At 47.2% G+C, this 24,490-nt stretch overlaps 1 protein-coding gene across 5 annotated transcripts in view; it reads right to left on the reverse strand.

Moving 5' to 3' along the window:
• The window catches only part of TTLL5 (tubulin tyrosine ligase like 5), a 769,178-nt gene that overhangs the window by 320,256 nt on the left and 424,432 nt on the right, over positions 1–24,490 (reverse strand). For all 5 annotated transcript variants that reach the window (XM_069638032.1, XM_069638034.1, XM_069638033.1 and 2 more), the window contains one exon: positions 16,883–16,996. In XM_069638032.1, the coding sequence (XP_069494133.1) occupies positions 16,883–16,996 (114 nt within the window). The remainder of the gene's footprint in view (positions 1–16,882; positions 16,997–24,490) is intronic.

The raw sequence follows: 24,490 nt of genomic DNA on the forward strand, positions 1-24,490 counted from the left end.
GAATACGTCGGAGGACCCAATCCCCTCGAAATGCTATTACGATGAGTGATGCATGTTTTCTGATGCTTGTTAATCTTCTTAGAATCACATGCTGTGCATAGACTAGCGAGCAGTATCCAGAGATGGTGGTGGGATGTATGAAGGAACAATAGCAAAGAGATGTTTTAGCACCGCTTGTCCCACCTGAGAATCAGACCTAGAGTGTGTATCTAGGCAATAGTGTTGTGTAAAGGTATGTACAGAACTCCAGGTTGCTTCTTTACAAATGGAGTCAAGAGGAACATTTGCAATGAATGCTATGGTAGTCCCTGTTCCCCGAGTAGTATTTGCTCTCGGCGTGAAGGGCAGATCTCTCTTGGCAAGAGTGTAGCACAGTGTTATGCAATTCACAATCCACTATGAAATAGCTGATTTGGATATAGGGTCCCCTTCACTACCAGCCGCCACTGAAACGAAAAACTGGGTTGTCTTTTAGTGGTCTTGTCTTTTCCAGGTAATAGATCACTGCTCTCCTTACATCTAGTGTGTGCAGGCTTCTGTCCGCCACATTAGTGGGGTTCTGGAAAAAAGTGGGTAGTTTTATGTACTGGTTCACATGGAACTTGGAAATAAATATAGGAGCAAATCGTGGGTGAGTGCACAGGACCACCTTATCCTTGTGAATTGTGACAAATGGGTCTTGAACTGAAAGGGCTTGCAGTTCACTAACTCTCCTTATTGATGTGATCACCACCAAGAAGGCAGTCTTGTAGCTGAGTGCTTTAAGACTAGCCTTATTCATAGGTTCAAAGGGAGGCCCCATTAGTTTAGTGAGTACAACGTTCAGGTCCCATCCGGGAGCTGGGTTGGAAATAGGGGGATGAATTCTCTTTACCCCTCCATAAATGCCTTTATTACTGGAATTTTCCACCAAGAAACTTTCTTCTGGGACGTGGTGTATGCTGAAAGTGCAGCTAAGTGGACCTTTAAGGAATTGAAAACCAGGCCTGAATTTAGCAGGCAAGTTAAGTACAGGACAATATGTGTTGGTGTACATTCAATTGGATTGACGCTTTTACCATTACACCAGATGACAAAGCGTTTCCATTTGCTTGTGTAGCAATGTCTGGTGTTGGGTTTCCGTGCTTCCCTGAGTATGTCCATACATCTTTGAGGGAGCTGGAGGTGCCCAAACTCTATGACCTCAGGAGCCAGGCTGCTAAGTAGAGAGTTTGAGGGCATGGATGTAGTGTTCTCCCCTTGTCTTGCGACTGCATGTTGTACGGGCATGGCAGCTTCCTGGGAGGGGAGACTGACATTGCCATGATATGGGAGAACCCCGGTTGGCGGGCCCACATCAGGGCCACCAGAATCATCCTGACTGGTTCCTGGTGCATCTTCTGCTGTTGAGCAGGGGATTCAGGGGGTAAAAGCGTAGACAAGTTTCCCTGACCATGTTATCCAGAGACTGTTCCTCTTGGAGCGGTTCTGAGGGTACCTGGAGGTGTAATCTGGGCATTGTGCGTCTCCAGAGTTGCGAACAAGTCGATCTCTGGGAAGACCCAGTCTGCGAAGACGTTGAGAACAATGTCTTTGTGTAATTTCCACTTGTACTCTATGGGTAGTGGGAAGTCTCTGCTGAGAACGTCCGCCAGAGGATTGAGTTCCCCTGCAATGTGTTGTGACAGGAGGAACATCTTGTGTTTGAGAGCCCATTTCCATATATTCTGTGACAATTGGATAGCCCTGGAGAGTGAGTGCCCTCCTTGTTTGTTGAGGTAATATATGGCCATAGTACTGTCCGTGAGGACTAGGACTATCTACCCCTGAAGGTGTGCTTGGAAGGCCTTGAGGGCCTTGAACACTGCTAGCAGTTACAACAGGTTTATGTGGTTATCTGGTACCGCTGGCAACCACATGCTGTGCGCCATCTGATGCAGGAGATGATCCCCCCCCACCCCAGAGAGGCGCCTGTCGTAAGAGTGGCTTCTACTGTGGGGGTGCTGAAGGTTTTCCCCTGAAGAAGGTTTTCCCTTGACTTGCAGAGACTGAACGAGGGCTGCCGAGACAACCACTAGATCATGCCATTGTCTGCTGGCCTGACACCATTGCCTCGAGAGCCACTCTTGCATGGGGCGCATGCGCAGACGTGCGTGTTGAACTAGGTAAATGCAGGGGACATCATTCGTAACAGTCGCATGACTTTGCGTACGGTCACCTCGTGACTGGCTACATAGTGAGGGGTCTGGAACAGCATATTTTGAATCCTCTCGTTGGAGGGAAAGACGAGACCGGCTTTGGTCTGAATTAGAGCCCCCAGAAACTGTTTGACTTGGCTGGGGTCTAGGCTGGACTTTATTTCATTGATCCAGAACCCTAGACTGAAGAGGAGATCTACCGTCTTCTTGGTATTTGTTAGGCATGTTCCGTACAAATTCCCTGTTATTAGCTGGTCGTCGAGGTTAGAGTAGACTGGGATGGACTGCCTGCGCAGGTGAGCAGCTACTACTGCCAGTACCTTTGTGAACACCCGTGGAGCTGGGGCAATGCCGAAGGGAAGGACCTTGAACTGACAGTGCGTGTTCTCTATCATGAACCTTCCATACTTTCTGTGTGCTGGCAACATTGAAATATGAAAGTATGAATCTTTCATATCCAATGTTGCCATGTAATCCCCTTGCACCGGCAGTGGGATTACTTCCTGCAATGTTGTCATTCTGAACTTTTGTGGTTTAACATACATGTTTGCTGTGCGCAAGTCTAACACAGGGCGCATAATGAGATCCTTGTTGGGTACAAAGAGGTACACTGAATTAATGCCCTTGTTTACCTGGTTAATGGGGATGACTTATATAGTGTGTTTTTCCTGCAGGATCTCAACCTCTTCCAGCAGGATTTGCAGGTGTGTTGGTGTCAGGCGTCTTCTCTTTGGTGGATGGTATCATGGTGGCAGATGGAACTCAATACAATAACCACGGGTGACGGTCTTGAGCATCCACTGGTCTGATATGACCTCCTTCCCATGCGTGAATTGACGATGACAACCGCCCCCCGACCGGGGAAACATGGAAGGGGACCCGGACCAGCTGGTCAGTTTGATGCGGAGGTCGGGGAGCCTCTTGGGGTGGAGTTTCTGCCTCTACCCTTGCCTCTGCACAGTCTTCTCTGCTGGTATTGGCTGTTGCCAGCTGAACTTTGTCTGGTGGACCATGGGGAACTTCCTGCGCCATATTGCCTGTGTGGAGATCGGGAGAAGGACTGCCCCCGAAAGGAACAGTGAGAGTTTGCACCTCCCTGCTGTTGAAAGGGCTTGGCTGTGATTTGATTGAGGGACTTTAGCGTCTCATGCTCTTTCTTAGCTATTTCCAAGGCGTCATCCACATCCTTACCAAACAAGTTAGACTCTTCCACTGGCTTATTAATCAAGGAGGCTGGAGTCTCTGGCTTAAAACGTGAATTCTTTAGCCAGGCGTGCCTCTTAAGAAGAGTACCTTGTGCCAGAGTGCGTCCCGCCGTCCCTGCAGCGTCTAGTGTGTTTTTAAGGATGTTGTGGGTCACCTGCCTTCCCCCTGAAACGACCGCCAGCAGGCATGATCGCACGAGTTCAGGGACCTCTTGGAGGATCTGGTAGCAGGTTCCACTGGACATCGCTATAACTCGCAAGAAGAGTAGTATTATTTGCAATTCTGGTAGAGTATGCTGCCAACGTGGTGATACGCTTGCCCAGGGCATAGAGTTTCTTGCATACTTTATTGGGGGGAGCCTCTGCAGTAGACAGTGGCACCCCACCCCTTTACCTGGTGGTTGTCAAAACCAGGGAGTCTGGTGTGGCATGGCACTGAATGTACATCGGGTCAGATGGAGAGGGGTGAAATAGTTTCTCAACCCGAGGGTTGACAGCCCTTGTAAGGGAAGGAGACAGTAAGGAGGGTGTGCAAGGCGCTTCTTAATGGAATTCAGCAGTGGAATAAGCCTGACTTGTAGGAGGTTTCTCCTTTAAAATGTCCTCAACAAAATCAGAGTTCTGATCTGGAAGTGGTCTGCGGCCCTTTTTAGGATGGCATTGAAATCCAACTGCTTGTCAATAGGCGATACCTACCTCTGTTGAGGCGAGGAGGGCGGTTCCAGACAAATAACATCTGGATCTGGGGTAGGAGTGGGTGAGAGCCAAGGCCCTTCCGCTGGCTGATCTTGTCCCCAGTCTGGGCCGTGGTCAGTTGTGTCCTGACCAAAAGGGTTGTCTTCGTGACTAAAAGGCTCCTCATATGTCTCCTCTGGCCCAGAATACTCAAAAATGTCTTCCTGATGAGAGTTTGAATGGAAGCTTCTGCATTTTAGGTAGAATAGTGCAGGAGTCTTCCTCCCTAGGTCTCTTGGGAATTACGTACCTTTCTGAGAAGTCCATGAATTGGGACATTTTGTCCATGTAATTTTCAAAACTCTGTCTAGTCCACAGGGATGAACCAGAGGGGTCTGGAGGAGGGAAAGGCTCCTCAGAAGGGGGTGATTTACCAGTTAAAGCCCTAGAAAGGATCTGGGGGGCCTTCAGAGTACTCCTCTTGATGAGAGGGGGTGCTTTTTGGCCATTATGCCACCGAAACAATAGACAAGAATCTCTCATGCAATTTTGGTGGTTGTATAATGGATTTTGACGTGCCTGTAGACGCAGTCGCAGTTGTCGACGGCGTATAAACCTTAGGAGTCGACACACTCAGACGGCGTGTTGATATCCATGTTTTTTTAGTGGAAACGCCCTTAGCAGAATGGCCAGTCGCGTGCCGAGAAGACGGTTGCGGGGAGGGCGTCAGCCCGTGAGGGTCAGCAGGCACCGTTGAAGTCTTCGGCTGGCCTGTTGGTGTCAGATGCTTCCTCGATGTATCCGTCGAAGAGGCCTTGGGGGGTTCTGAGCTATTCCTTGGGTGGCACGTGTTTCTCCCTATTACCGGGGTGTAAACTCCCCATCACAGTACCGGTGGCCTGCTTAGTGGGGCCGGGAACAGGCACCTGGGAACTGGAGGGTGCCGCCGAAAGCAATATGGCCTCCAGTTCGGAGCCATGGCTTGCGCTCGAGTCCTCGTCATCCGAGGCGATGGCGCAACGGGGAAACAACTCTCACCTGCATTGCGTAGGCCGCCCACCGCTTTGTCCGCCTACCTTAACGACGTTGGACAAAGAGTTTGCAGGATTTACAGGAACGCTCGTCATGGTCACGAGGTAAGCACCTATTGCATTTGTGATGGGTGTCTTTCCAAGGGTATTTTCCATTGCACGACAGACACAATTTAAATGAAGTCCTCTCCATAGTAGAGGTAAAGGGCAGCCATTTCAGAAAAGGGAAAAAGGAAATGCATTCTCAGAAAGAATCTACCCAGGGGTCCCACTCTCCCTACTGTATAGGCCTGGCCGGAGGGCCGAGGCCACGCGGTTGACAGACGTCGACCGATGCATCGGCGGCCGAACAGCAGTGGATGTCTTCGGCGTAGGGGTCCACGAAGTAGCCATCGAAGATGTAAGTCGAAGAACAGACGACCTTCGGTCGTGGGACAAAGGAGTAACTATATTTGCAATATAACTCTTTCGAGCTCTGCATAAGGCGACCAACTAGTTGGGCGGAAAGAAACTATCGCAGGGACCTCGACGGGTGAGGGATTTTGGGAACACTACACGTATGTATGTATTTATTTTTGTATAGCGCCGGTAGCCGAGGGCATCAGGGCACTTGAACATTACGACACAGAATAAAGAGAATAAAGAGGACAGGCATAATATGACATGAGCTGTTGGCTCGGAAGACCCAACAGCCACTAGCACCCCAAAACTTATCTGAAGAGGTGTGTCTTCATCCGTTTCCTAAATACAAGGTGGTTTGCTTATGACCTCAGAGAATCAGGGAGGCTATTCCACAATTTGGGTGCCAGCACCAGAAAAGATCTACCCAACCCAGATTTCAGCTTGAACTTGGGTACAACCAGCAGACACTTTCCTTCCGAGCTTAGTCTTTTCCTGGGAGTGTAGAGAACTAGGCTGTTTTTCAAATACTCTGGTGGTTTACGGCACTTGTGGACCAAGGAGAGGGCCTTGAACTTTATACGTTCCTCTTCTCTAAGCCAATGAAGGGAAATCCTATCAGAGGTGACATGGTCTTTCTTCTTCAGATTTTTGACTAACCTAACCGCATTATTCTGAATAACCTGACATCTAGATAAGTCCTTATACGAGGCCCCTAACAACAGTGCATTGCCATAGTCGAGCCGTGACAGGATAATGGCTCTGGCTATGGTGGCCAGGTTGCATTCATTAAGGAAAGGCTTGATATATCTCATTAGCCTAAGATAATAAGCCATATTTTCTTGTTTGGAGATAGCTGATCTGGGCATGAGAATCAACCGCAGAGTTAACCATCATGCCCAAGGTTTTCACTTTAGGGGCCACCAAAATGATGGCTTTCTTAATTTGGAAAGATTTATACTCTGCCCCTAGATTAGCCAACTGACGACTGGAACCAAACAGCATCAGTTCGGTTTTTGAATCATTCAGGCACATCCAATTAGCCTGCATCCAGACGTCTATTGTCTTATAAACGTTTGCAATCACTTAGCTGTCAGCGGCGTGATGGCTACCCCCCAGTTCCAAAATAAGCTGGGCGTCGTCTGCGTAATTCGTAAACGACACACCAGCTTTCACCAAAATGCTGCACAAAGTGCGCATATATATGTTAAACAGCATCGGTGACAGACTGGCCCCTTGGGGCACTCCGAAGAGGATGTCGCAGGGAACAGAGAAGTTGCTGCCCCAATGGACTCTGGCTTGGCGGTTCGATAGAAATGACAATAACCAGTCTATGGCTCCTGCGGCGCAGCCCACATTCTCTCCGAGTGCCTTAATGAGGAGTTGATGATCTACCAGATCGAACGCGGCACTTAGATCAAGAAGCATCAGCATCCCGAACTTATTTTTATCTAACAGGCTCAGCATCTGATTCTGTAGGTCCAGCATGGCTGTTTCAGTACTATGGGACGCTCTGAAGCCTGATTGTTGCTGTTGCAAGGCCTCCTGGTTCTCTACAAAATACTGTAGTTGCTGCGTTGCTACCTTGTCCAATAATTTAAGAACAAAATTGGAGTTTGTTATTGGGCGCAGGTTAGCTGGGTCCTTTGGATCCAGGCCGGCTTTTTCTACAAGAGGGGTGATGGTGACCTTCTTAAGTTCCTTAGGCACTACACCCTCCTGAAACGAAGCCTTCACTATTCTCAGGAGAATGGGGGCAAAAATGTCTATGTTGGAGAATAATGCTAGGTGGTAAAATGTTTTCTGTACAAGTGGTGGGTTTCAGATTGTTCAGCACCTCTAATAATTCTGCTTCTGTAATGGGGTCAAATTTGAATAGCTGTTCTCTAATGGTTGCCTCCACTTCTATAGATTGTGTATCCTGATTAACAGAGGTTCTAGCCTTGATAATATTTTGTCGTGCTTTCTCTGATTTGGCTTGAAAAGCATTAGAGACAGTATTACAATCCTCCTCTGTGGGCGTAAACGGGGGTGTGACACTAGCAGGTTTTTCAATACTCTTCAGTATGTCGAAGAGTTTACTAGTCTTGTTGTCAGCATGTTCAATCTCTGAATTAAAGAAGTTGGCCTTCACGTCACATTAGGGACAGTGTTACAGTCACGCCCATGTCAACGTCCCCTTTCGATCCTCGAATGAAAGATGGAATATTCCACGATTACCACTAGATGTCGGACTATATGCACAGCATGCGATTCTAAGCAGATTAACAAGCATCGGAAATGTAGATTTTCTTTCCAGGTTCCCCTGTGAAACAAATGTGGCTACATCACATGGAGGAAGGGTATGTGAGAAACCTGAAGGTGTCTCCTTGACTAGTCCCCAGAGATCTGTCATCCAGGTGGCCAGGACACGGCCATCGCTACTGGATCCAGTTCCTGGGGGTGGACCATTGAGGGTTGATCACCTGAATGCGTGGTCCTCTTGGAGTGGAAGCGGAACACTGACGGGTGAGACGCAGTATCCCCCTTCTTATAACATCTTTTCCCCAGCCTACCACGTAGGATACTCAGACACTCTACCCCCATCCCCTTTTCCGACACAAACACTTTCTTACACCAGGAAAGACAACGGACTAACACTAGAGCCATTTACCTGACATGTGCCAATACAAGCGTCAGGCAGAGTCAGGCAATTGACCAGAACCACACATACCTGACAGCCCTTTCCCTTCCCCACAGGGATAAAAGGTGGAGCACGAGAGCACACTACGAGCATGGTAGACCGCACGACAAGACAGCTATCCAAGCACGGCAGTTCAAGAAGAGGAGAAAGGCAGCAAGAACCGAAAGGGCAGCAAGGAGAGAAGCAATCTTGCCCTTTCCGACCCAGACCCGCGAAACCTCTGTGGAAGGAATCGTACAACCGCGAACAATAGCCAGCGTGTGTTGGAGCAGATGTCAACGGACCACAGAGCATGCCTATACTGATAATCAGAACAGGAAGAGACACTTGCTACCATAGTACTGGCCTTGACTCCAGAGACCAGAAAAGCCGAGCGGTTCATCACAGCCGGTGAGTCGAGGGGAGAACCGATAAGAAACCGAGCTGTGTTGAACGAGAGTCGCAAATGGCAAATTAAGGAAAGTTCAAAGAACTGTTAACATTTAGGGAAAACCAGCAGCAGAGGGGTGCGGCACCACGCGGGTGCTCATTCGCCAGTCTCTGGTTGATCCCACGCTTGTTGACACTACCAATACCAGAAAGCCCTAGGAGAGCCGGAAGGAAAAGATCAAAGTGGTCATACAGGGGTCTAGCAAAACCCCCTATACAGTCAAAAGTCTTTGACCTGGACGTAATTGAATAGCTAAGGGAGGTGAATCCTGCATAGTGAGGAAAGAGAAAGAACCTTATGATTGGCAAGAGTTGGCAAGAGTGAACCCGACTGAGGGATGCCGATGGAAAGGAGCAAAGCCTGAAGTCCCAATGAACAGTGTGTTGACAGGAGTGTACCCGAAACTGTTTAAAAAGACATTAAGGCTTGTGAATGCCACAAGTGAACCCGATGGAGGGGAGCTGATATTCGAGAGGTGTCTGAGCCCAGAAGAGTGGGACCCAGGGGTGAAAAGTCATCACCCAACGTACATTTGGAAAGGAAGTTTTTGTTATTTTTAACACATCAGATCCTTGGACGCAAGAGACTTTTTGTAGAAAAAGAGACTTAACCACCGAAGGTCCGGATAGCAGAAAACGGAAATGTCATTTCGTGCTGGGAAAGCCCGAGAGTGTGCTGAGCTCAGTAGTCCCACCTTGACCCGTGATTAAAATGTGGGTAAGGGAGACCCCCCCGGGTCCCACATCCTGACTTATTGTTTGTGAACACTTCTGTCTTCTTTTGTGAATCTTATCCCACACTCTTTTTTGTATTTAGTCTTAAGGATTGGCAATAGTTTTATTTTTTAGTATAGGCCTGTTTTTTTGACTAGACGCCACTAGGACTGCCTTATTATTTGATGGTTGTAGTTTGCTCCCATCTTAGATTTAGGTTTAGATTAGGCGTTTTTCCAAACTGCACATACAGGTTAATAAACACCCTTGAACCGCGATCACTTGTGCCTGTCTTTTCTGTTGCTACCATGAGTTCCTTACAGTAGCAATATTCATAGTAGTCAGTAAATTCCACCTTTACTCTTTCAGGGAAGCCATCCTAAAGGACCAGGCATCACACATAGAGAAGGATCCTCCCTCCCGTATACCAGTCAAAGATTTTAGGAGCTACCTTTCCATATGATGGTGCTCCAACAAATAAGCTACTTTGAGTCCCAGGCCTAACACCACCAGTCATTAGTAAAAAAGGAACTATACAGTGGAGTGCACACGTTATGTGCAGTGGGTGGAGGCAGGGACAAGCAGCAGCAAGCCACAGTGACACACCAGAGCCTCTAGAGCCACAGAAGAACAAGTTACTTACCAACTGTAACGTTCTTTCGACTGGATGTTCCCCACACGTATTCCTTATCTTATGATAATTCGTTATCGGCAGCTTTGCTGCTTTGGAAAAATCTTTTTTCTTTTTTTTCGGAAGAGGGCGCTGTGCTCGAGGTCGTGGCGTCGATCGTCCCTCGAAGGGCTACGTACCTTGTTGACGTCACTGATGGTATAAGTAGCTCGAGCCGCGCCCGTTGGCTTCAGTTCTGTTTTTTCTATGAAATATTGGAGGAACACCCAGGCGTGCCTCATGACTGATGCACTCTTCGTGAGAGGAACGTGTAAGAAAAAGGCAAACTGTACTGCGGGGTAAGTTGGGAGGGGCGATGAGGAATACGTGGGAGGAACATCCAGTCGAAAGAACGTTACAGTTGGTAAGTAACTTGTTCTTCAAATGGATTGTGTCCTCCCATATATTCCTCATCTTATGATAGACTCCCATAGCAGTGGCAATTTTGGAGGTGGGAGTACTAGATACTGTTTTCATGGACGGAATGAAGTACCACCTTGGCAAATAACCCCTCATTGGACGAGGAAGCATCTAAGCAATAATGCTTGATAAAGGTATGCATCGATTTCCATGTTGCAGCTGAACAAATATCTGCTGCAGGAACTCCTCTCTTCAGAGCTGCAGAACTAGCCATCCCCCTAGTGGAATGGGCTTGCAGCCCATCTGGGGGGTCCTTTCCCGTCAATCTGTAGCATTCAATTATAGCCAGATGTTACGCTCACTTGGTATCCACGGGGATGCCACCCAGCCCTGGTTGGATGATTTGCACTCTCGAACCCTCTCCCGGTCCCTTGGTAAGGCCTCTGGTTAAAGATGGGTCTTAATATTATAAAAGGTGGATTCTCCGTCCTGCTCCTCGTGGCAGAGGCGAGTAGATGTGGGGGCCGAGCAGCGACCAAGTTACTTCAGTGGTGCAAGCCCCCCTGTGGGAATCCAGGCCTGCTGCGAGTCTGTAGGTTTGCTGCTGCTTTACAGTCTTTATATGCAGTTCTTATGTTCCTCTTAGTTCGAATAATAATGTCTTGCTTCTTTCCTTTTAGGTATGGAAAGTTATTTTGGTGTTGTCATGCAGTTTGAAGATGAGCATGGGCCGGTTGGCGAAAGCGCGGCGTGCGCGATGCTGTCCGGTGAGTAATGTGCGATGTGCGGCGCTGTTTCGCCTTTTATATTGCTAACCTGTGTCTTTTCTCTCCTTGCAGGTTGCAATGTTCCTCGCTGAGCGCCATAATGTTCCAGCAATGATACTGACCAGGAGATGACTACCCAGGTAAGAATTGTGTGGCTTTCTTCATTCGGGAGGAAACGCGGGTAAACGCGTACTAATTCTGTCTTTCTATCTCCTCTTTCCAGGTTATGGTATTCCAGGATGCACTCCCCCTCCCCCCCCCCAAGTTAAGTAGTCCCATTCTAATGTTGGTCTTCATGATCATGATGGTTATGAGCCTGGCGCCAAAGGTGCCAGGACTGACTCCAAGAGAGTCTTGGATGAGGTTTTAAGGCCTTTGACCTGGCCGTATCTGGAAGGCTGACTTGCCAGTGAGGGCCAGGGGCAAGGGTCATGACACCAGAACGATGCAGCAGGATATAGTCTGTTTTGTCACCGCTAATCCCAATTTCTGGCCAGTATAACCTATAAAAAGCTGGTCATCCTAACGCAATTTTGACATTCTTGAAATGTAAAAACTGAGAGCCCTTTTGGGGTCCAATCTATGCAGTCTCTCCTCTTCTTTGCCCAAATGAGGAGGATAGAATGTTGGTAAAATGATTTTTTGTGACAAATGGAAGTCAGAAACTACTTTTGGTAAAAAGGAAGGTTTAACCTTAAGAACTACCATGTCTTTGTAGAAAGTAGTATATGGAGGTTTACGTGAGAGCCTGTAGTTCACTAACCCTGCAGGCTGATGTTAAGGCCACAAGAAGGACAGTTTTTAATGTTAGAAGCCTCAAGGGACAATTGTGTAGAGGCTCAAAAGGTATACAAGTTAGAAACTTAAGTATTAGATTCAAATCCCAAATTGGGACATGAAAAGGTACTGGAGGGTATACATTAGTAAGCCCTTTCAGAAATTGAATGATTAATGGAATTTTGAAGTAGGAAACCTCTTCCGAGTAGCACTTGAAAATGGACAACGCAGCAAGATATCCTTTAATTGTTCTAATCTGGAGCCCCAGATTGGCTATATGTAATAGGAAAGAAAGCCCCATTGGAGTGCCACATTGAAAAGGGTCCACATCCTTATCTTTGCACCAGTTACTGAACTTGTTCCAATGACATTGGTACAAAGATTTCGTTGCTGGCCGAAAGCAAAATCTCCATAACATCATCCGGAAGATCCCAATCCTTGTATCTCAACCTCTCAGAAACCATGCGTGAAGGTTGAGTGTCTTGACCTCTGGATGAAGAACCCAACCTTCCTCTTGCGAGAGAAGATCCTCTCTTTGCGGAAGACGTGTTGGAGGGCAGATGGACATGTCCAGAAGCTCCGGGTACCACGTCCTCCTGGCCCAATCCGGGGCAATTAGGATCATGGTTTTCCTGAACTTTCTCAACCTCCTGATTACTTGAAGAATCACGGGGACTGGAGGAAACGCGTACAGCAGTGGGAACTTCCACTCCACTACGAACGCGTCTCCTAGAGCTCCTCTCGGAGGAAATTCCCTTGAGCAGTACTGTTCGCACTTCCGGTTGATCGCGGTAGCGAACAGATCCATTTGAGGGGTTCCCCAAAGGGCGAAGATATCCAGAAGGACTTCCTGAGCTAGCTCCCACTCGTGGGAGACTGTGCTCTGCCTGCTCAGAGCGTCTGCCGCTGTGTTCTGCTCTCCGGCTAGGTGAACTGCCGATAGAGAGATTCCTTCTCGTATTGCCCAGAACCAGAGCTGCATTGCCTCTCTGCACAGTGGTAGTGACCCTACGCGCCTCCTCTCTTGTTGAGGTAGTACATGGCCACTGTGTTGTCCGTCATTATCAGGACATTCTTTCCCTGTACAGAGGGCAGGAAGGCCTTCAGCTCTAGTCTGATTGCCCTCAGCTCCAATAGGTTGATGTGTAGTTTTGACTCAGATGGAGACCAACGAACGCTGATTGTCAGATCGTTGGTGTGTGCTCCCCATCCTGTGAATGAGGCGTCCGTTACTACTGTTATCTCCAGCCATGGTTAACAAAAAGATTCTCCGCAGAGGATGTTGTCATTGCAAGCCCACCATAGAAGATCCTAAGCAACTGCATTTGTGACTTGCAGAAGATCCGACATATTCCCTGAGAACTGGGACCACTGAGTTCTGAGTGCCCATTGAAGGGATCTCATTCTCAATCTGGCCTCTGTTACTAGGAAAATGCAGGATACCATGAGGCCGAGCAACCTCAGAAAATCAAAGGCCGGTAGATGCTGGGCATTCTGGAACTTTGTTACCATCTGCAGAATGTGGAGAGCTCCCACCTCGGGAGGCAAGGCTTTTCCCGAGGAAGTATCTAAGACTGCTTCGATAAACTGGAGCTTTTGCGATGGTACCATGTGAGACTTCTTGAAATTGAGGGAGAAGCCCAATTTGTGAAGGAAGTGGCAGGTGACCGAAAGATGTTCCTGAGCTTGTTCGGGAAAACGTGCTCTGATCAACCAATCGTCCAGGTAGGGGTAGACGTGAATCCCCCCTCCTGAGACTCGCTGCCACCACCGCCATTTATTTGGTGAAAACCCTTGGGCGGAGGTGAAAGTACCAATCGCAAACCTCAGGTACTTTCTGTGCTTGAGATGGATTGGCACATGAAAGTAAGCATCCTGAAGATCCAATGATACCAACCAGTCTTGGAGTTGGAGAGCCTGAAGGATCTGAGAAAGGGTCACCATCTTGAACTTGTCCTTCCTGAGGAACTTGTTCAAGTTTCTTAAGTCCAAGATGGGTCTCAATCCTCTGTCCTTTTTTGGGATAAGAAAGTATAGGGAGTACCAACCCTTGTTCCTCTCCGCTACAGGTACTTGTTCTATAGCACCTTTCTCCAGCAGGGTTAATATTTCCTGCAACAGGAGCGGATCTGGAATTTTGACAGAGTTGGTTCCCGGTGGATGGTTCTGAGGCCTTTTTAGGAAGGGGAGACAGTAACCTTGAGCTACTGTTTCCAGTGCCCAACCATCTGAGGTAATGACCCGCCATTCCTTCAGATGCTGAGAGATCCTGCTTCCCACTGGGGTTTTGTGCAACAAGGTCTCAGAGTGATTTGGAGGCGGCTGCAGGAGCCGCTGAGGGCAAAGATGCCGATCCTGAGCCTGGTTTCGCACCTCTTCCATGTCCACCACGAGGGACATTTCTTTTGCCTCTTTGAAAAGCCTATCCTCTTCCTCTACCAAAAGAGGAGTAGTACCGAAAAGAACGACCCCTCCAGGAAGATGAGCCAGAATAGGGGTTTTGAGGCTGATGCATGGAGGTGCTAAGAGATTTAGCTGCCGCTTTTGAGGGCTGAAGTTTTTCTAGGCTTTCACCAGCCTTACTACCAAACAGCCTAGAGCAATCAAAAGGCATGTTGAGAAGTCTGGACATCTGGTGCAAACCCGGACTTCCTCAACCACGCAAATATGCGTAATACAGTGCTCGCAGCCATGGATCTGCTGATACTATCGGCAGTATCCAGTCCAGGCAGGAGGCATTCCCCCATTGCCTCCTTCCCGTCTTTGACAATATTCAGGAAGCTTTCCTTTTCCTCATCTTCCGGAATATGATCAGCCGCCACCGAAATGCAGTCCCACAGGGTATGGGTAAACCTGGCCAGGAAACAGGTAACATTGGTTGACTTAAGAGCCATACTACCTGAGGTAAAAACTTTACGGGCCCAAACATCAACTTTTTTATCCTCTCTATCCGGGAGAATAGTAGGATATGCAGTCTGTCTTGAAGTAGATGCTGCTTGAATAACCAGACTTTCTGGAGTGGGATGTCTGTTTAAATATTCAGGATCAGAACCAGCTGGTCTATATTTTTTGGGAAAATTACTGTTTACAGCCGCAATATTTTCAGGATTTTCCCAGTTCTTCTCCACTATTCTCTGAAAAGCCCTATGGAAGGGGAGAACTGGATCCAGCTGAGGACCCCGAACAATTATGTCCGTCATATCGTCCTGTTCAAAAGTGGGTGAGGTTCTACCCCAACCCATATATTCTATCACTCTATTCATCAGACTCCTCTACCCTGAATCTGCATGTTCTGCAGGGTCAGGTCTAGTAAACTCTAATTCCGGTGATGTGTCAATGTCACTAGCAGAATGCAGAGTCTCGCACAGGTCTCTCATTTTAGATTCTGGGTCTATAAGTTCTTTTGGAACTTGTCTAGAGCCATATGTCTAGTACCATATTGCACCCCAAAAGGAGAGATTTCTTCATTCTCAGAGCCAGATTTTTCATAAATCGAAGACAGAGTTAAATGGAGTAAATCTCCTCTTTTCCTTCTGATTTTTCGTGTAAGGAATGGAAAGATTCTTCGAAGGTGTTGAAGGAATCTTCGACGACCCCGATGAAGGCTTTGACACAGGCGTCGAAGACGCTTTTGGCTTCGATGTCGAAGCTGCCAGCGTGGAAGTTTGACGACTTCTGTTTCTTATGTGGTATCGGAGAGGTACTTGACTCTCGAAGAGTCTTCGACGACTTGGCGTCAACTCGAGTTTTTCGAGTATCCTCTATACTACTGGGTTTTACCACAACAGTTCCTGACTTCCCTTTGTCGTCCAATGGCTCGACGGGGGTACGGCTCTTCTGAGGTGAGGTTTCTTTGAGGGGGTTGAGGCTGCATTCTCAAATACCTCCATCATCTTCTTTCGAAATTCCTCCCATTTTCTAAGGGAATCCGATTTTGTCGGGCATTGTACCACTTCGGTCGATGAATCGGAGATGATGGAGATCTATGTCTCCTTTTCGCTCTCTTAGAAGAGGAAGATGAAGAGCGCCTCGATCTACTACGAGATCGAGATCTCTTAGGGTGTCTATGACGATCAGATTCTTGCGAATAGCTTGATTTTTTATGTTTTTTAGCCGAAGCCTTCGAAGAGACCTTGGAAGCTTCCCTCCCCACCGCCAGTTTACCTTTCCTCTCACGAAGGGCCTTCTCCGTCATTGACTGATAGGAGCCACAGTCGCCAATTCGATGATTAGAACCGAGGCACCAGAGAAACGCGGTGAGGATTTGTGATCGACATCTTCGATCCGCAGTCGATACACTTTTTAAACCCAGTCTTGGGTGTTGAAGGTGTTGAAGAAGATGACATTTTCAGAAGAAAATTTCGAAGCGTGCCGTTTCGATAGCGAAGCAATCGGAAAAAACGGAACAGAAGCCAACAGGCGCGGCTCGAGCTACTTATACCATCAGTGACGTCGACAAGGTACGGAGCCTGTCGAGGGACAATCGATGCCACGACCTCGAGCACAGCGCCCTCTGCCGAAAAAGACAAAAAAAATTCGAAGCAGCGAAGCTGGCGATAATGAATTATCATAAGATGAGGAATACGTGGGACGACACAATCCATTCGAAGAAGAATTTCTGACTTTGCTAGTATTGGCTCAAGGGGTAAATGAACTTAGACATAATGGAGTCATACACGGCAGCAGTTGATAAAAATGACATTTTCTGTGTCAGAAGAAATCGGCAGCAGTTCAAGATATGCACTTCTACAGGTGAAGGATGTGAATAGTCACTTGACGGCACTATGAGGCACGAAGGTTCAGACATATGTATATGTTTCCATACTTTCAATGCCATTGAAGGTGACTAAATATTGACAATCTGCTTGACATTTCCTTAGATATTTACATTATCTATCTAAAATATGGTTTGGATGTTAAAATGCAATTTTCATTTTGTTTTTTCCTCAAGTAAACTTTGTTGATGGCTGGAAGTCAGAGACTGGGAGTACTCACTGCTTGATTTGGCTGTCTTGGGTAGCTCTGCACCTTGGCAATCTGCCGGAGCCTGATGTTCCTTCTCTTCTCGCATTTGAATTTCTTTGATTGGTTCGAGCTTCTCTCGCCGATCTAAAATCATTTTTTCAAACAGAGAATTAGGTGCATTCCATGGTGTAGATGAAGGCAAGTTTGGCCCTCTATTGTGGAAAATAATGCCTGCAGTGCTGATGTGTACCTACTCTAGGCCAGAGTGAGACATGCTTACTGAACTGATGTTTGCATAGCAAGTGATAACAAGAGGGCCAAGTCACCCACAAGTTTAGAGCCAAGTCACCCACAATGGCCATATTTAGAGGCGCCACTCTAACTATGGCTACCCTCCTCCCGTTGCTCCAGAATATCTCACCTCAGAACCGCGCCCACACAACCCCACCACTTTACCCAGATCTACTATCTCCAACAGAATGGATAAACAAATTTGCCCGCCCACCCTCACCCTGCATACCCTGTCCCACACCCCTTACAAATACTAGACTAGGTTCCCGCCTTGTTGCACCTACTACCACACCCATGAACGTAGCCCCACCGACCATGATTAGAAACGATAGACTCAGCTATCGCACTCATTTTGATACAAAACTCACCAGAATGCTCCCCAATCAGACTAAGAACCCCAAGCAGCCTACCTCACTTACTGACCTCCCACTGAGTAACAACCCAGCAATACCTCACTCGCCACCACACACGAAAGCCAACCCTCCACAGACCTCTTTCAAGGGAGCTCTCATCAACGCTCGCTCATTGGTAGCCCACGCTACTGATGTCGCCGACATTATCTCCACTAACCACCTAGACTTTATCGTCATCACGGAGACATGGCTCCACCCAGCAGCCGGCCCCACAATAGCTCTAGCCACTCCGGATAAATACAACATCATCCGAGCTGACAGAAAAAAATGGAATAGGAGGAGGAATAGCAATTATTGCGAAATCCACCCTAAACATTAGAGAAGTAACCAGCACAACCCTACCTTCAGCCGAACTCTTATCCGTCAAACTCCCATTATCTGACACACAAACCATCCTGCTCCATATTATATACAGACCCCCAGGACCCCCCTCCACCTTTGAAGAGGATATCTCTCTCCTACTCACTACCAATTTGAAACCGAAATCCCAAATCATCATTCTGGGAGATTTCAACTTGGGACTCAATTACTCCAATGACAACCAGGCCACTTCTCTTAATGACACGATTACTCATCTAGGCTTCACCCAACACATTAATCAACCTACTCATACAAAAGGAAGATCCTTAGATTGGCTTGCAGATGCAAGAGAACCTCAAACCTCTTCTCGCGCCCATCAGTTAAGCCAACCTACTTACGCAAAATAACAACCCAGCAGCCATACTAGACCTATACAACAATACCTTAGGACTATCCCTCAACCAGATAGCTCCTAACAAACAACGAAAAGCCAAACCTATTGCCCACTTCAACAAATGGTTCTCAGCAGAACTAAAAGCTCTCCGCAATATTAAAAGAACTGCAGAAACTAGCTGGAGAAAAGCCCCCTCTCTCTCCACTAAAGACAAATTGGCTTCAGCTGCCTCCACCTACAAATCCGCCATCTTAAATGCTAAAAAAGAGATCTATAACTTGAGAATACAAAATGCCAAATCTGGCACCAAAGAACTTTTCTCTATACTAAGAGAACTTGAATCACCATTGCCTCCTACTGAGGACTGCATCAAAGACAAGGCCTGGTGTAACAATATCCAGCACGCCCTCGCTAACAAAATTGCCCTCCTACAAACTAAGATAGAAGCAAAAAAAGCTAGCCTTGCATCCAAGCAGAACCCCAGCAGCAAAATTAACCACACCACCCCTAATTGCCCCTCCTTCCACTTCTCACAAGTCACAGAAGAGGAAGTAATCAAGATAATCGCCAGTCTCAAACCATCCAACTGCAAAGGTGACATTTGTCCCGCATCTGTTATCAAAGACGGTGCCAATGAGTTAGTCCCTCATCACCTCTCTGATCAACTCAGTGGTCCCCAACAACCTTAAAGAAGCGTGGGTCCTACCCCTGCCCAAAAAACCTAACCTAGATCCCAACATCCCCACAAACTACAGGCCCAAAACCACAGTCCCATTTCTTCTCAAAATTTTGGACAGGGTAGCCTACCTCCAAATACAACAACATTTGGAAGACAACAACCTACTAGGCCTGCGACAATCCGGCTTTAGACCAAGGCACGGGACTGAAACTGCCCTCTTGGATCTAAAAATCCAAATGGATGACGCCAAAGACAAGGACAAACTGGCCATCTTGCTCTTGTTGGATCTCTCTGCTGCCTTTGATCTGGTTGACCACCAGATCCTCACTCAACATCTCTCCTCGGCTGCTGCATTCTCTCAGAATGCCACGAAGTGGATCCAGTCATTTCTGTCTGACAGGTCGACTAGAGTCTTCGCTCCCACTGCAGCTGCAGACCCTATCCCAATCACATGTGGAGTGCCGCAAGGCTCCTGCATTTCTCCCACACTTTACATCTTCACAAAGCTCCTATTTGACCGTCTTGACGACTTGGGTGCCAGCTACACCAATTATGCAGACGATACCCAGGTCCTTATCACGCTCACTGGTAGCTATGAAGAAGATGTTGCAAAGCTTAATGATATCTACTTAGAAATCCAAGCCTGGATGGCTACACACAGTCTTTGCCTAAACGACGATAAGACAGAATTGCTTAACATAGGCTCCCAGGCTGGCCTCAACAAATTGGACCAAAGGTACCAATCCTTTACCATTGATGGCAACATCATAAAAGTCTCCAAAGAGGTCAAAACACTAGGTGTATACACCTCGACTCTACCTTATCACTAAAGAAACAAATAAACTCTACCATCTCAACTACCTCATATACCAATAAACTGATCAATGCCTGCAGGCCTTTTCTCCCCACCTCTAGTTGCCTCACCCTATCTAGAGCGCTGATATTGTCCAAATTAGACTATTGCAACACACTCTACTTAGGCACTACCACAAAAAACTTGAACAGGCTCCAGATCCTGCAAGATAATGCACTAAGATGTGCCCTCAACCTCCCGCGCAAGGCGCACATATCCACGGTTAGCAAAGAAGTCCACTGGCTCCCGATCCGCGACAGAATTAAGCTAAGAACCCTGGTCACCAACCACAAGTGCCTGTCACGTACTGCCCCACGTTACCTTCCAGACAAATTCTCTAGACACTGCCCCATTAGACCCACCAGAACCCCTTACCTGCACCAACTAAAGATCCCTAACTACAACCTAAAAAGAGCAGGAGGCTCCAGTTTCCCAGTGCTCGCAGCACAATGTTGGAACACCCTCCCTCCTACAATTAGATCGGAAACCGCGTTCTGGCCATTCAGAGCCATGGTAAAATCTTGGCTACTAGCCTAGACATCTAGACTCTCACCGACACGACCGGCCAGCCGCTGCTCTCTACCTGAAATATAATTGCATTGCAACTAGTAATGTTTCTTCTATCTACAGCCTATTCAGGACCAACCTGTAACCCGGTCCTCACTCGCCACTGTAACTAATTTGTGCCTATGCTCTGTACATAATCTTCGCGGTATATTCTACTTTGTATGTAAACATTCAGAGCCTGGACCAATGTATGCTCTGACTGTCGTATTATGATGTTCGTGCAACAATATGTAACTCTGCTGTGCACATGATTATGCGCCCAGCTACCTGAGGGTTCGGACGCGCTTTATAAATAAACAAACTAAACTAAACTAAACTAAACAAAACACAACACAGTCTATACAGCCTAATTCTAAAGAAACAAACATATATGCAGAGCCTAAGTATTGAATCAGCAGACATTTCTAGAATTCTTGCACTGTAACATTAAAATGGATAGAGACTGCATAATGAAGTGGAGAATCATAGGTTGTCCTCTTATTAAACCATTTTACAGAAACAGGTTTTAATTAATTCCATAGGCGATGGGTTGTTACTAAGCACTTCTTGCCATACAGTTTATTCTTTGGGGCCAGGCTGAGTGTTGTTGGGTTGGCAATGGTTCAGATGATGTAGTGTAGAGCTATAGTGGGATCATGTTGTGGACTCTTTGGTTGAGATTGGTGATTTCATGAAAGGTGTTTCTATCAGGTCTTAACACTACACCACATTGAGGTGCTTTGGTTGCACTTGGTTAACTGTTAGTTGAACATGGTGCTGTGTGGTATAGTGTTATTGTTGCTGGCTGCACATGGTCTGGAGTTTGGTTATCATTGGAGACATTTGGCAGAGTGCTGGATGAAGTTTGTTGTTTGATTATTGTTGGTTAAATGCAATATAGCCTTTGATTGGTCTTTTGCAGAAAAGGGTTTGGATAGGTTCGGTTCCATGTAGTGCATGGTTCCTTTTAATCACATTAGTTTGTTGTTAATTTAGTTGTTGGGTCTGTGCAGTGTGGTGGGTGTCTGGCTTCTGTTCATACCACGCAGTATGACGTTTAGTGGTTATCGATTCCATCAAGTGTGGCATTTGGTTTCTGGTAGTTTCATGCAGAGTGTATTTTGTTGTTTTTGACAGAATGCCATGAAATGTTGCATGAAGTATGGTGTTTGCATGCTGATGGGAAATATAATGTACTGTTTGGTTGCTGTATGTTTTAGGCAGACCAGTGTTTAGTAGCTGCTGTTGTCAAGCAATGCACCATTTATTTTCTTTGGTGGCATGCTGTATCATTTTTTTTTTCCGCAAAAGATTTTCTCCAAAGGGGTAAGGGTTCTAGAGATGTTAGTATGCCATTTGGGGTCGTTCAGAATGCCCTACAGAATGCCCTTTAATCGCGGGTATTCAAATACATTAATGTTGCGGCCTCCCAGGATTTCTATCAGGGGATCATACTCAATAAATGTGTCTTCCCAGACAGTTGAGCTACCCTCTCCAACACCCCCCCTCCATCTGACCACTGGCCTCCATTGGCATCTCTGGCCCTATCCTGGCTTGGTTCACCTCCTTCTTGACCGATAGAGGCCAGTCTGTATCTTTGCCTCCCTTTCTTTCTTCCTCCTACTCTCTCTCCTTGTTTAACATCTATGTCCGATCGTTGGTTGCTCTCATCCACTCCCAGTGCTTCAGATGTTACTCATATGCGGACAACACGCAAATCCTGGTCCGACTACCTTTCCTGGGTTGGCGTGTCATCTCGTCTGCTTCACTGTGTCAGCCATGGGAGACTGGATGAGTGCCAACTGGCTCAAGCTAAAAGGGGAAAAGACGGAGGTCCTGGTGGTAGGTTCCTCTTCCAAATCGGATTCTTAGTCCCCTTCTTTCTGGCCTTCCTCTATTGGTGTGTTTCTGATCCCGGCGACGGTGGTGAAAAGTCTACGGGTCTATCTGTCTGCATCCCGTTCTATCCCAGTATATGGCTTCGCAGGTTAGTGTGGTATGTCAAACTGGGCATTTCTTACTGAGGGTTCTTCGTAAGATTATACCTTTCCTCCCTTTCTCGCTTCACCCTCTAGTTGTGGCCTCTCTTGTGTCCAGTAGGCTTGACTACTGTAATGCTCTTTACCCGGCCTAGCCTGCTGGTCTTGTCCACTGTCTGCAACTATTGCAGAACCTGGTTGCTCAGGCAGCCACAGCGACATCATACGGCTCCCATATTAGTCAGATTCTGCAGTGTCTGCACTGGTCTCCGGTGAAACAGAGAATAGCCTTCAAATCTCTCTGCCTGGTTCACCAGGCCCATTATCAGGCACGTGCCAACCCTATATTTCTTCTTGGACTCTGCGTTCCAGAAACGATCGCTTGGTGCTGGTCCCCAAATTCCGTCTTCAGAGAGTTGTTGGCCGGTTCTTCTCTGGGCGGCTAGTAAACTTTGGAATAGTCTTCTGCTTAAGTTAAGACAGATTGAGAATCACTTGCATTTCCGTCTGCTTAAAACTGCTTTTTTGTTAAACCTTGGGTAGTTGCGGCTATGCTGTGTTTGTCCTCGCGCCAAGATGCACTTGGGTGAACGTGCGCGCTACATATTCAGCTAACATAACATAACATATGAAGGTTCATGTATTCCCAGAGCCTGTAGAATGCTTGACAGTCCCTCGAATCACAGTCTGAAAATCCAAGATCAGGGACTGCTAGGGGGGGCATGGTCTGAAGAAAGAGGCAGAGCTAGAGACCTAAAGAGCAAGGAAGGGCCACCCAGGAGGAAACCCAGCCTTTTCACCAACTCACGAGTCCTGAATACACACACTTAAACCAACACTCAAGTCAAAGTTGAAAGAAGATAAAAGGCAGCGTGGGAGCTTAGAGCAAGCAGTGATAAGAAGTAGCATGCTGGAGGTGGCCAAAGAAGAGGAGGTGACTAGGACAGAGGAGGAGGAAAACTGGAGAAGACCAGGGTGGACGAAATGAAGAACATCAGAGGTTGGGGAGCAGAAGGCTCTTAAGGCAGCGGAGAGAAAGACCACAGAGATTGGGAGAGAAAGATTGTGAAGAGACAGACCAGAGAGGTTGTAGAGAGATAGAAAAAACCTGGAGATTTAGGGGAAACAGATCCCAGAGGTCAGGGAGAGGATGAGTGAGGCACTGGCAGTTGGAAGAAGAGGAACCCAAGGGGTTAGGGAAAGAACTGAATGTGGAAAATCCCATGGCTTAGGAGGAGGTGGCGGACAATGGGGAGAAGTGGCGAACAACCTAACAGACGAAGAGGGGAGTTTCCCACAAGCAGAGGGAGCCAGTAAGACACCTGGAAAAGACATGGGGAGGAAAAAGATACCCCAGAAGGGGTATTGTAAGCTGAACGAATGGTAGGACGACCAGAAACGTGGAGGTGAAGTAGAGTCTGAAGAAGACGACCAGAAGGAAAGCCTGGAAAGGCAGAGAGAGCGAGGGAAGGACCCGCAGGTACATAGTACATTCTGTGGACCACTGGGGGTGGCAGGAGGCTAAAGCATTCAAGGAGGTGAAAAGAGTCCAGAGTAAGGGAGGAGGAAGTAGTGAAATATGAGTGGAGGAACATGACTGAAATGGAGGAGCGAGGAGGTCAGTCAGAGATGGGGGCTAGGGAATAGTCAGGGAGCCCATGAGCTGGAGACAGAGGTTCCTCCCTCCAAGACCCCAAGTAATGTGGCAAAGACAGGGCAGAAACCAGCAAGGCTGCTCTTAGTGATCTTTGTTCAGCTACCAGTGGTCACTCACACCTGGAGCACATCAAGATGCGAGCTCTGGACCAATCTCATCCAGAACCAGAAAAGAAGATGGTGGTGATAACCCCATGGATGGGGGAAAACCAACGTCACACTGTGCATCTATTAATCCGATGAATTGCCCACTAGTTAATCAAAGACTTTCAGACTGTGAATTTCAATAAGGGACTAATTGCTTACTTGTTTTGAACCACAAGGGGAAGCCATCCTTATATTTGATTGCCCCATTTTCAACCAAGGAGCAGCCACCCTGCTATTTGATTGCTCCGTTTGAAACCTAAAGAGAAGACATCTTGTTTTTTTTTTTTTTTTTTTAAATTATTTTGAGAATACACAATACAAACCAAACTTGCAGCATTAAGTACAATAGAACCGTAAACATCAATTAACACATGTTACTG

The sequence above is a fragment of the Ambystoma mexicanum genome, chromosome 14 (genome assembly GCF_040938575.1).
Source record: "Ambystoma mexicanum isolate Mex_15411 chromosome 14, UKY_AmexF1_1, whole genome shotgun sequence".
In the NCBI taxonomy this organism is placed as follows: Eukaryota; Metazoa; Chordata; class Amphibia; order Caudata; family Ambystomatidae; genus Ambystoma; species Ambystoma mexicanum.